The following is a 12,348-nucleotide window of genomic DNA, read 5'->3' on the forward strand; positions in this document are numbered from 1 at the left end:
CACCTCCCCAGACCCACTGTCCTCACCCAGGAAATTCCTGCTGGCAGCCACCTCCTCGATGCGGATGCTGGTGGCCCCCGCGGGAACGATGAGGATCTGGTTGTAGCCTGAGGAAGCCAGAGGGAGGAGCTGGCCTGAGGGCACCGTGCGCCCAGCTGCACAGGTGGGGTCAGGGGAGGGCAAGCAGGAGGCCGCAGGGCTGGGCCGCCTGGGGATGAGTGTCCCCAAAGAGGAAACAGCTTTGCAAAGGCCAGAGTGGGGGGGCGGGCTCGGGCACCCAGACTGACAGGAGAGGGCAGATGGGGGAGGAACGAGGGGGGCATGTAGGTGGCAGCAGTACAAGATCACACGGATGCGTGGGCAGAGGGCCCACGGGCTCCTGTGAAAGGGTTTGGCTTCACCCTGAGCCATGACCTCGGGCCTTTTAGACAAAACCTGAGCGCCAGGGCAGCCCTCAGTGCCCTGACCCCTGTGAGCCAGCACAGCAGACGGGCAAGGAAGGCACAGGCAGCAGACCCAGTCCCAGCTGTCTGTGGAGCTCTGGAGGACCCCACCTCTGCTGAGGTCACTGACGTCAAAGGTGCCGGTGACCGGGTAGCAGGTCGCGCCGTCACCCCCACACTGCAGACACTTGTCCTCCTGCTTTGACGAATCCAGCTTGTGGTCACAGCCCACAACCTGCCAGGCAGAGGAGAGTCACCGGCACACCGGGATTCGAACCCTGGGTGCCTGGCCAGGTCAGGGAGGAGCAGTAACTACAGTAAAACAACACCGGTTGGAAGTGTGTGGTCCACTTGTATGTGGGTCTTTTTCAATAAATATACTGGAAATTTGGGGGGGGATTTGCAACAGTCTGAAACACCTCTCAGATGGGCCACGCAGCTGAGAACTATCAAGGGCTGAGAAGACTTGGATCTGGCCTGTGGCTGACAATCCACCTCTTTTGCCTGCTCAGCACCCATCTCCCCTTCTCTGGCAGTAACACCTCATTTCCTTTGGGGACCATCTCTCCCACACAGAGCTTGGATAGAGCTCCCCAACAGTGGGTTTGGGCAAATCGGTGGGCTGTAAGCCTCCCTCAAAGAGAATGGTTGAGAGGAGCCCCAAGTTAAAACAAATCAGAGGCAACCCAGGTCACTGAAACTCCTGGGAATGGAACGACCTTTTTCCCGGGGAGTCGCCAGGCCGGGACAGCGGAAGCCTGGAGCTGCTGGGGGCCGTCCTCACAGCCCAGGGAAGGAGCCTGCCTAATCCTAAAGCGGAGCCGCTGGAGGGAAAGACCACAGGCAAGGAGAGAGGTTTCCGCAGGCATCATCGTGCGCACAGTGCACACGCCTGCAGCCAGCCAGCCGTCCCCTGTGGCTTTTTTTTTTTCTTTATTAAGATATTACAAATGTGTCCTAATCTCCCCATTGTCCCCCATCCCCCACTCATGCCCGCATCCCCCATGTCTGTATCCATTGCTTATGCTTATGTGCATGCATACAAGTCCTTTGGCTGATCTCTGCCCCTTAGCCCCACCCTCCCCTGCCTTCCCTCTGAGGTTTGAGCATCTGATCAATGCTTCTCTGTCTCTAGATCTATTTTTGTTTTTTAAAGTTCGTTTTAGCTGGGTTCTGTAACTTGCCATCCAGGAGTTGCTCTTACTGTGGGGCTAGAGTTTTCATAGGGCAGTGATGGCGAACCTATGACACGCGTGTCAGAGGTGACATGCGAACTCATTTTTTTGGTTGATTTTTCTTTGTTAAATGGCATTTACATATATAAATATCAAAAATATAGATCTTTTTTTATACTATGGTTGCAAATATCAAAAAATTTCTATATGTGACACGGCACCAGAGTTAAGTTAGGGTTTTTCAAAATGCTGACACGCCGAGCTCAAAAGGTTCGCCATCACTGTCCTAGGGGAAAGGTGAGAAGGTCATAGGGCATCTGTGATGAAAGGCAGCTGAGAAGCTAATCTTGAGAAGACACCCAGCTCCTGAGGGCCACTGGCGCTGCTGGGGCCAGGGACACTCACCCGGCAGACGCCATCCACACAGACGTCCGGTTTGCCAGGCTCGCAGGGCGTCCCGTCCACCACGGCCTCCCTGTGCCTGTAGTAGAAGCTCTCCCCCTTGGGGATGCAGGCCAGCTCACACTTGTTTGGGGCTGGGAAGGGCAAAGGGGAAGGCGGAGGTCCCAGTGAGGTTCAGGCCTATCCTAGCCACAGCGGAGCATGGGCAGGGCCAGAAACACACAAACTGGGGGGTCGAGGAGCCCTTGGAGCAGCCCCCACTAAGGGGCTCAGAGTCCTACTCCCCTCCCAGGGAGAGGGGATGTTCTCCACAAAACTGCTGCATCTCTGGGGCTCAAGTCTAAGGGAAATCCCAGAATAAGGAAAACACTAGACACTCGAAGGGATCTGTCTCAGCATGATCTACAATAACCCGAGTGTGAGCAATCACGGACTCTCTAAAGAATGACTTATCTGTAGAATGTACGCACATTAACAATTTTGTCCAAAATTATAAAAACTTGCCTGGCCGGCATGGCTTAGTGGTTGAGCATCAACCTATGAACCAGGAGATCATGGTTTGATTCCGGGTCAGGGCACATGCCCAGGTCGCAGGCTCAATCCCCAGTAGGGGGCCAGCAGGAGGCAACCAATCAATGGTTCTCTCTCAGCACTGATGTTTCTCCATCTCTCTCTCTCTCTCCCTTCCTCTATGAAATCAATAAAAATACATTTTTTTAAATATATGAAGACTTGCCCTGGCTGGGCGGCTCAGTTGGGACACTGTCCTGTACCCCAGTGGGTTCAATTCCCAGTCAGGGCACATACCTAGGGTGCAGGTTTGATCCCCCATCAGGGTGCGTACAGGAGGCAGCCAATCAATGTTTCTCTTAGACTGATGTTTTTCTCTCTTACGCTCTCTCTAAAAATCAATAAAAAAACATCCTCAGGTGAGGATTTAAAAAAATGTATGATGACTATACAGGAATGTAGGAAAATGCTTGTCACAGAATGCACCATGGTACATAATTACAAATTAATTTCTCGATGTCATAATTACGGATATGTAAACACATGGAGAAAATGAGGTGAAAAGGGCCGGAATGAAATGTTAGCAGTGACCCTAGGAAGGAGGTGGGGTTAGGGTCATTTTGTTCTTGTTTGAATTTTTACATTGATCTAGTATTTGATACGCAGTTAAAAAGCCCAGACTGCTAATAGGATTGTAATAACCTCCACAGCAAAGCAGGCGCCCCTCTGTGGCCCTTTCTAGCCTTTTCTCCGTGCTCCTGTAACATGGAGATACTGCAGTCATTTTCAACAGACCCCTCAGAACTCAGGAGGCGCAGCGAACGCAATGGCCCCCCTGGGGCACCCCCTCTAGCCAAGACCCGCCCCCACCCCAATCGCGCTCAGTGACTTGGAACCCAGAGCCCAGTTTCCAGGCAGGACTGGCAGCGAGCGGGGGAACCAACAGGCAGAAGAATTATCCTGCGGTATCTTCTGGCTCATCGGAAGTGTGGTAATTACTTCCAATGTTGTTGTTTCTTCCTGAACTGTCCTCCTCTAAAAATTCACAACCTACATACTTTCCTCAAAGCTCCCCAGCGCAGCGGGGCCAGGCCCTGAGGACCCGGCTCCCGCCACTGGCCCTGCGCCCCTCGCCACCCCCAGCGCCGCTCTGTGCACAGGGCTCAGGCCGAACCGAGACCGGGGCTCAGAGGGCAGAGCCACGGCCGCGCTTGGGGTGAAAATGCACAAGGGGGGGGCGGTGCCGGGGTGCGCGGGGATTGCCAGCGGGGCTGCCAACGGGCTCCACTGCGGTAAGAAGCCACGAGAAACATCGCCAACAGCTGGGAGGCGCAGGAGCGCCAGGCGGACCCGGCCGCACTCGCACTCACCCCCGTAGTAGGGCAGCCACTGGAACCTCCGGCCCTGGAACTCGCGGCTGTCGAACTCCCCGCACTGCTCTGCCCGGAAGTCGCGGGCACCTGGGGGGCAGCTCTGCGGGGCAATGGGGCCAGAGAGGGGGAAGTGGGGGACCCATTGGTCCCCGGGAGGTCGGGTCCTGTCCCCCCAGCGCCTGCTGTTGCTTTGGGGAGGCGGAGCGGCCGCCAGGGTCCCCTCCAGGGGCGCGGTGGTGGGCGGGGGTGGGGGGCGGGGGGGGGGGGGCTGGGGTTGCTGCGGGGAGAGCTGCGGAAGCTGTCCTTTCTGTCATTGGGGGGTAAGGAAGGGACTTCCGCACCCGCGGCGCACGGGCAGGAGGCGCCCTGGGCCAGGATGTCCCCGGGTCGGGGGTCTAGGAAGCTGGCCCCCCTCCCGGTGGGCTTTACCTCGATGTGGCACAAGCGGTGTCTGCGAGTGGGGCCCACGCAGCTGGAGCCCCCATCTCTCCTGTGGGACAAGAGCACCAGTAACCCAGCACCCAATCCGCCTGGGCTCTCCCGCAGCCCCAGCCTCTGTGGGACTCCTCTGCCGGCCAGAGAGGGCAAGTCCGGGAAGAGGGGGGCGGGGGGCTGCCCACACACAGAAGTCCCCTCAGTAGGTGCACTGAGCCCCTCGTTTGTATTTGGGAGGAGACTCAGAGCCCAGCCATCCTGGAGTTTGACTAACTGGGGGCCACTTTGCCTCTGAAGGTAAATTTCCAGAGAAGCCCCGAGTTCTGCTCTTGGAGGTGAAACGGGGTGTAAATGCCCCCACCTGGTTAGGTGATTCTGCCCCGTAAGGAGAACCAGGCACCTGGAATAGCATCTCACTTTGGTCTTCACACAGGTTCTCAGAGTGACTTAAACCCACTGACAGGCAAGGTGTCATCGCCCCTTCTTTTGTGCCCGCCCTCTATAGCACCTATCAGGGCACAGGACACATAGTAGGTCTTAAGTCACATGAAGGGAAAGATCTATACAAAGGCTGAAGGTAGAGACACTGCACCGGTTGAAGATTAATTTGACAGGAATTTACTGCACCTGCCGTGAGCCCTCACTGCATTGGGGGCAAGAGACTCGGGGGTGGATGAAGCAGGCTTGGCTCCAACCCCCCGAAATACAGTTGATAATGGGAGTCAAGTGGAAGTACCCGGAAATGATGGATTTCAAGTACTCCATCCATGTTGCACCCAGGACAAAGCTACGGCATGGGGGGTTCTGCCCAGGTGACCCAGGACCCAGATGATCCCTGCCCCTGCCCTCTTTCACAGGCTGCCCTACCTCTGCGAGTAGCAGAAGCGCTCCCTGAAGCTGATGCCCCCTCCGCAGGTCCGGCTGCAGGGGCTCCAGTCACCCCAGGGGCCCCAGGTGTCACTCTGCCGCCTCACCTTGGGAGCCTGGAGGAGAAGACACGCTCGGGAACCTGAGTCGGCACTCAGGGTCCCCACCAGGGCACCCAGAGGCTCACGCCAGCCCTGCTCACGCCAACACTCCCCGACCCCCGCGGGCGCTCTTCCTCCTGGAGCCGCTCTTCCGGACCCAGCAGCACCGCCAGGCGTCCGGCATAGTCTCCCGCTAGCCAGCTTTCCCCAGAAGGAGCCGGAGCAGGTCTTCCCTCTGTCCCAGCAGCCACCACGGCTGCTCCTGCTCCGTGCCAGGCACCATGCTCCCTGACGATGCTCTCCACTGGCCTGTGCAGAGCCAGTTGACAGTCGAGGTGTCTGCAAACTGCCTGCGGGGAGCCCCTGGGTCAGCAGAGCAGACTTTCCCAGGAGGGAGACATCAAAGGGCAGGAAGACAGGCGGCCTGTGCAGGTGTCGCCCGCAGGCAGGGCCATGGTCACCGCACCCAGCGTGGAGCAGCCACGCCGCGCCTGTTGCACTTGCTTCTGCCCTGTGTGGTGGCCTCCCTCGGGAAGGGTCTGTGGTTCTGGCTATTGAAACAAGTTAATCTACTCCTAGGAGGGGTTGTGGGGGGGAGGTTGTGGTTCCTTCCGGCCACCCTGGGCAGACTCCCAGGAGTTCCCCAGCGTCTACCTTCCCCTTCTCCCATGGTAAGAGAATCCTTGACTCGTAGCTGGACACCAGGCTGCTCCCCCCACCCCCATCCATTTCCCAGACTTCCTGCCGCTACCGTGGCTATATCAGTAATTCTCATCAATGAGATGCAAGTGTTGGGCAGCAGCCCCCAGCAATCTCAACAGACAGCTTGCACGTGCCTTTGTCCTTATTTCTCCCGACTCCTCACTGTTGCTTGGCAAGCAGGTGGGATGGCTGGAGTCAGAGCAGCCTTTTACACTAGGAGGTAACTCAGGAATAGAGGCTTCAAACAGTGCAGCAAAGATAGAAGGATCCTCTGCAGGTCTGGCTCCAGGGGCTCCAGTCACCCCAGGTTTGTGAGACCAAACAAACCTGGACTTCTGACCTCTGAGTATTTAAGTGGGAGAGGGATCTCCTCTCTCTCGTTGAAGGACTATTATTGGCGACTCCATAACAAGAATATATCCTCAGAGATACAGTTTCCCACCAGAAAGATCTGACACCCTGCAGCTGCACTCGGAAGTCCACATGCGACACACATGTTCTCTCGTTTAATCCTCAGAGCAACCTGACATCTGGGCACCCACTGCGAGGAGCTAGAAGGCTACTTGGGTGTTTCTAAGGGAGAAAGTACCTGGTAGGACCCAGTCACTCAGGGAACCTTGATGTCATCGCACAGCCAGCTGGTGGGGGGGAGGGGGGGAGGTAGTATTCCCCCAGTGCATGGATAAGGAGGCAGAGAGGAGCCACGCATAAACAAGCGGACGCAACAGCACGTCAGCTTCGCCCCAGGCCTCCGTCCCACCTCCCTCACGTGAGACACAGATGAGCCCTAAGGAGCTGGGCAGGGGTTGGGCTGACCACTGCTTGCTAGGAGGCAGAGGTTATGTTCTATTTGCTGGAAGGGACTTTATTTTAGGGCATCACCACCTAAGAACCTCTAGGGGGGAATCACTCCCAATTTCCAGAGAAAGAACTCAAGGCCTAATGCGGGAAAGCAAGCAACCCCCCTCCCGCTGCGAGCCCCCAGCAACGGCACAGGGTCTCGGGCGAGTTCATGCCCCCGCACTTCACCCACAGCTCAGCTCTAACACCCCTGGTGCCGGCCGCCGAGCGATCCTGGCTTTACAATGGAACCAGCACCCTGAGTCACAACAAACCACACAGATGTGCGAACCACACACGAAACCAAGAAGGAAGGGCCGGCCAGACCAAAGGTCTTAGCTTTCACGCTTCAAACTCTTTATCCTTCAGTTCCGGCTGGGGCGGAATGGCCAGGCTCCTGAAAACCAGTGAACCAGAACAGCCAGGTGTTCTCTCAATGAAATTTAAACTGGAATTCACTTGATCAAGTTTCTATCTTAAAGGGGAAGACGTTGAGTGTCGAGGGTGGAAGGTGACTTTCCAGGACACACACACACACTCACTCACACATGCGCAGCCTCATCAACACATTCTAAGCTGCCGCCACAGGGACTGTAGTCTGGTTACTAATTACCCGCTGCCAAGGCCTGTCTGCATGTCAGTCTCGCTCCTGAAGCACAGCCCCTAAGCCTCCCCAACCCACCTTCCCCGGGGCAGGGCTGGGCTTACTGTGCGGACAAGGCAACAGGGACACCTCTGCCACCAGCCACCTGTGGGGGCCCGGATGGGGTGGGGGGAGGACTGGCCTGAACACGGAGCTTTCTAAACACTGAGCCTCCCAAGCATCCCCTGGCCTCACCCCCGGCACCTGTGAGGCAGGCATCCACTGGCCCAGGGCCACCAGCCGGCGGGATTGGGGGACCCAGCCTGCCAGATCCGGGCTGTACCTGTCCACTACGCCACACTGTCTCTGAGGGAAGAACGCACATTCAGCCAGGAGCTGCACGGGTGCATTTTGTTTCCCTGTAATTACCCAAACCACACGCTGAGCTGACTTGGGAAGCCAGAGTGAGCTGGTCCAGTCCGCCCTCACCTGGCCTGTCCTCACCTGCCTCCTGCTGCTCTCAGCACCCCGCCCACTCCTCCTGCAACTCCTACCTGGGCAAGGAGCCCCCCTTTCCCAGGGGGACCGGCTGCCCACAGGGAACAGGTGTGAGGGGTATGAGAGAGGAGGTGTGTGGGTGGGAGTCCAGGGGGCTGAGAATCCATGGCCTCAGGAAGCCTCCCGCACAGGGTTGGGGGAGGGGCGAAGGGGCGTGGGGGCACAGCCACTCTCTGCTTCGTCCCTTCTTATCCTCTACTCACTGTTGAAACTGCCCCCTGCCGGCACTAGAGCAGCCCGAGAACGGCTGGGGGACCCTGTGGTGGATCGGGCCCCAGCCAGAACCAGAACCAGGAGCCGCAGAACAGTAAGCCTGGCCCACACCCTCCCCCAGACAGTGGAGGAGGGGGCAGGAGAGCGCTCGGGCCTGCAAGCCCAGCCCAGCTGAGTTCACCCGCTGCTGAGCAGGTCGGCGAAGGCTACTCAGCTGTTCCTAAGGGCCCAGGCACTGGGAACCCTCACTCATTTCATCTGCACAGCAACCTGCGGGCGGGCATGATTACCCCAAATTGAAGGAATCTGGCTGGTGATTTGCCGTTAGTGGGTGTCTCTGGGCTTCACCCCTGGGGTTTGAGGCTGGTGCCACGGACCCTTCCACTGAGCTGTGCCTTCATGCACCCGGCACCAGGAGGAGCCCCCCAAGGACCGGACGTGGCACTTAGGGAGCAAGGACCAGGCAGACTTGACTGTGGGAACCTGGCAGGTGGTGGAGAGGCCATGAGGAAGGAGCCCACCATGGCTCGGTGGTCTGTGCTGGATCGCTGGGGCTTTGGAGGAATGCCGACTGCCCACCGCCGGTGTCCACCGCTCCCTGCCCTTCGGGCCCTTCTCATCCTCAGCTCACACTCCCCCAGAGCGGCATCTCCCGGCCCACCCCCGGCAGAGCTCTCAGTCCTTCCTCTCCCTCCTGCCTCACTGAGGAAGGGCAAGGCTGAGCTCCCCAGGGCAGGCGGGGGCCTGGCTGCCCCTGTGCCTTCCCCCCCCCCCCCCCCCCCCGCAATGCCAGGGAACTTGGCAGGGCCACGCCCAGCTCTGCAGACTAACCGTAGAGCGGTGAGCCTGCTCCCTAAACGTAGCTCCCTCAGGTAGAAGATTCCCTTATCTCAGGATCCACGCAGGTTCTCCAGGGAGCCCTGTCCTTTGGCTCCTGTTAATGAAGCAGCTACTCGGATCACCAGCTGGCTCTCTGTGCCCACTCTCTACATTTGCACCAGTGAGGTAGCCACTAGGCCCGTGTGGCTATTTAAATTAATTGAAATCAAATTTAAAAATTCAGGTCCTCAGTTGCACTAGCCACTGTTCCCGTGCTCAACAGCCACGTGGACACAGTGGCTATCTTATTCGAAAGCACAGATGGAAAATATTTCCAGCATCTCAGAAAGTTCTAGTGCAGCCCTGCTCCAGATGCTCACCCCCAGGGGGTGGAATGGCTGGCACCCCAAGCCCCTAGGCCCACAAGGCTGAGGGGCAGCAGGGTTTGGTCCCCGGCATCTGGTGGAGGGGCCACCTAGCTCTCACCTTGGCTGGTGCCAGCATGGCCCCCCTCCTCCCACCCGGAAAGACCACCCCAGGGAGGGGTTCCCAGCATTAGCTGCACCCAGCACCTTCTGAGGGGGTGATGCTGAGGGGGTGCCATTCCTGCAATTGCAAACTGCACCCCCGGCCAGGGGAGCAGTTCTGGGCGCCTAGGTCAGTCCTGTCCTACCTCTTTTTGAAGGGGTTCAGGCTGAGGACTCGCCTCCTCCCACCCCATCTCCCCGACCTGGGCCCTCTCCTGGGGTTGTCGCCACCGCCAGGGGACGAGAGGGGGGACGGGTGGGGACCCCAGCCGACACCCGTCCCCTCGCAGGGCCATCCGGCCGGACAGGGCCGCACTCACCGAGGCCCCGGGCGCCGGGGCCAGCAGCAGGGCCACGAGCAGGAGCAGCTGCATCTCGGCCTGCGGGAGAGTCGGGGCTGGAGCGGGCGGGGCAGAGCAGGCGCCGCCCCACCGCAGCCCCGGCCTCCGAGGCGGTCTGGAGGGCGGGCGGGGCTCTTCCTCCTTCCCGCCCGCACAGGTGGCCGGAGGCCGCGGGCAGCAGCGAGGGCAGCCCGGAGCCTGCGAGCGCGCCGCGCCGCTCACCGCGAGGGAGGAAGGCCCGTCTACCGCCGGCTTCGGGACGTGCAAGAGGAACTCCTTTCAGGGTTTCGGAGGGAAAGGAGGGCAGTTAAAGCACTTCCTTGTTGAAAGCTCAGATTTAAAGCGATCAGATCCACTCTAACTCAGCGAGAGATGCCTTTGTAAAAAGCCATTCCACAAGCTGTTGAAAAGCTCACTGATACCGGTTTTTACAAAGTCTCTTCAGGCATTTTAAAAACTAAATTTAAATGCTTTTAAAATGTTCATTGTATCTTACTTTAAACCTAGGCCAGTATTTCTCTGTACTGGGGGAGCTCCCTGGCGGGTCCATTAAGTTAAGCAGCGCGTGTGCATGTGTGGGCATTGTGGGCACGTGTGCAATAGGGTGTGTGTGTACAGAGTGCCTGTGGATTTGTCTGTGCGCGTGTGCACGGGCAGTGGTGTGTGTGTGTGTGTGTGTGTGGGTGTACAGAGTGCCTGTGGATTTGTCTGTGCGCGTGTGCACGGGCAGTGGTGTGTGTGTGTGTGTGTGTGTGTGTGTGGGTGTACAGAGTGCCTGTGGATTTGTCTGTGCGCGTGTGCACGGGCAGTGGTGTGTGTGTGTGTACAGAGTGCCTGTGGATTTGTCTGTGTGCGTGTGCACGGGCAGTGGTGTGTGTGTGTGTGTGTGTGTGTGTGTACAGAGTGCCTGTGGATTTGTCTGTGCGCGTGTGCATGTGGTGCGTGCTCCGGCTGTGCAGTGTGCGCAGTGCGTGCAGTGTGCGTGCATGTGTGTACATGTCACTGTACTGGAGAATGAAATAAGCAGTGTGTCCCGTTCAGTGCAAAACATCAAACGGGTACTGACATGTATGCTTAAAATTTAAGATCGGAATAAATGAATTTAAAAAATTAAGATCTGTAATTGTACTAATGTTCTTTTAGTTTTTAAGTACAAAGTGAGTTCAGTTTGCAAGGCTAAAACAGAGCAAACATAAGCCAATTTCAGCAGAATTGAACCTGGCACGTGTAACGACCTACATGTTCCGTTCATTTAGCACCAACAGTGGTTCGTGTCGTCCTTGTCCTCACAGTCAGATCAGAGAGTCCTGGGGTCGTGGGGTCGCGGGGGCGAGGCGGGCGGCGGGCTCCCTCCCTGCCCTGCGCCCGCACCCACTGCCACCACAGCGCTTGCGGGAGGGGAGGAGGCGGTACCCGCGAGCCTCGGTCCGGCTGAAACCGGGGAGCGGCGGGCGATGCTCTCTGCAGGAGACGCCTTAGGGGCGGGTGAGCCGAGCTAAGGGGGCGACTGGAGAAAGGACCGGGAAGAACTTTCCTTATCTTTGTTACTAGGGACGCCTCGGGCGCGGGCCTGCCGGCTTCCCGCCTGGGGTCCCCACCCCGCCCGCCCGGGGACCCGCCGGGTGCAGCCCCCAAAGGGTCCCGAGGGCGCGCGGGGCGGAGCGGTGGCCCGCACAGCTCCCACCTCGGTGGACAGAGCCGGGGCGGGGGCCCCTGGGGGACTCTCCAGCTCCCCGGCCCCTGCGGGCCAGGCGGCGATTCCTGCGGCAGCCCCGGGCGAGCCGCACGCCGCCGGACCGCGGCCCCTCCGACTTCCTACCTGTGTCCCGGGGCGCCGGGCGCGCGCGCTGGCAGGGCCCCTCCATCGGTACCCGCCCCGCCCAGCCCCGAGCTCGGCCTGGCCACGCAGAACGCACGCGGAGGTTGGACTTGCTCTCGCCCGGGCTGGCTGGTTTCCTCCCGCCCCATTCCCCCCCACCCCACCCCAACCCCGCCCCTGCTGACACCAGTCCCGATCCCGGGGTGAGAGCATGCCCCCCGCGGAGAGGCCGCCGCAGTGGTGCCCTTGGGTCTGAGCCAAGCCTCGGGTGGTCCTGCACCCTGCGGGCACCCTGGTCCTGCACCCTGCGGACACCGGGGTTTCCTCTGTGGACGGCCGGTCATCTCTCCAGTCCCATTCCCTCTGCGCCCAAGCCTTCCAGCTGTGTGCCATCGCCCGCCACACTCACCTTACATGCCACACGTCTCGGTGCCCAGCCCCCGCGTGTCTTCTCTCCTGAGTCCTATACTCTGGCCACACCCGAGTTTTCCCACGGACACGCCGCTGTTTCCCCACCAGCTGGCTTTTCCCGCTGCCCAGAATGCACCTGGAAACCCTCTACCATGCAAACTCCTACTCATCCCTCAAGACCCTGGTCAAATGTCCTCTTCTCTAGAAGCCTCCCCGACCCACAGCAGGC

General features: G+C 59.1%; 1 protein-coding gene across 1 annotated transcript in view; it reads right to left on the bottom strand.

Moving 5' to 3' along the window:
* Positions 1 to 9,931, bottom strand: part of PAPLN (papilin, proteoglycan like sulfated glycoprotein) — a gene marked incomplete at its 3' end in the record, with an annotated part of 35,311 nt that extends 25,380 nt beyond the window's left edge. The window contains exons 1-7 of the mRNA XM_081111941.1: positions 9,869 to 9,931; positions 5,206 to 5,321; positions 4,333 to 4,393; positions 3,901 to 4,003; positions 2,024 to 2,154; positions 555 to 678; positions 27 to 107 (exon numbers count right to left, since the gene is read on the bottom strand). Coding sequence (XP_080968067.1) covers positions 27 to 107; positions 555 to 678; positions 2,024 to 2,154; positions 3,901 to 4,003; positions 4,333 to 4,393; positions 5,206 to 5,321; positions 9,869 to 9,922 — 670 coding nt within the window. The 5' untranslated portion in view covers positions 9,923 to 9,931. The remainder of the gene's footprint in view (positions 1 to 26; positions 108 to 554; positions 679 to 2,023; positions 2,155 to 3,900; positions 4,004 to 4,332; positions 4,394 to 5,205; positions 5,322 to 9,868) is intronic.
* Positions 9,932 to 12,348: the final 2,417 nt, after the last annotated feature.

This window comes from Myotis nattereri, assembly GCF_964212035.1.
Source record: "Myotis nattereri genome assembly, chromosome: 1".
Classification (NCBI taxonomy): Eukaryota; Metazoa; Chordata; class Mammalia; order Chiroptera; family Vespertilionidae; genus Myotis; species Myotis nattereri.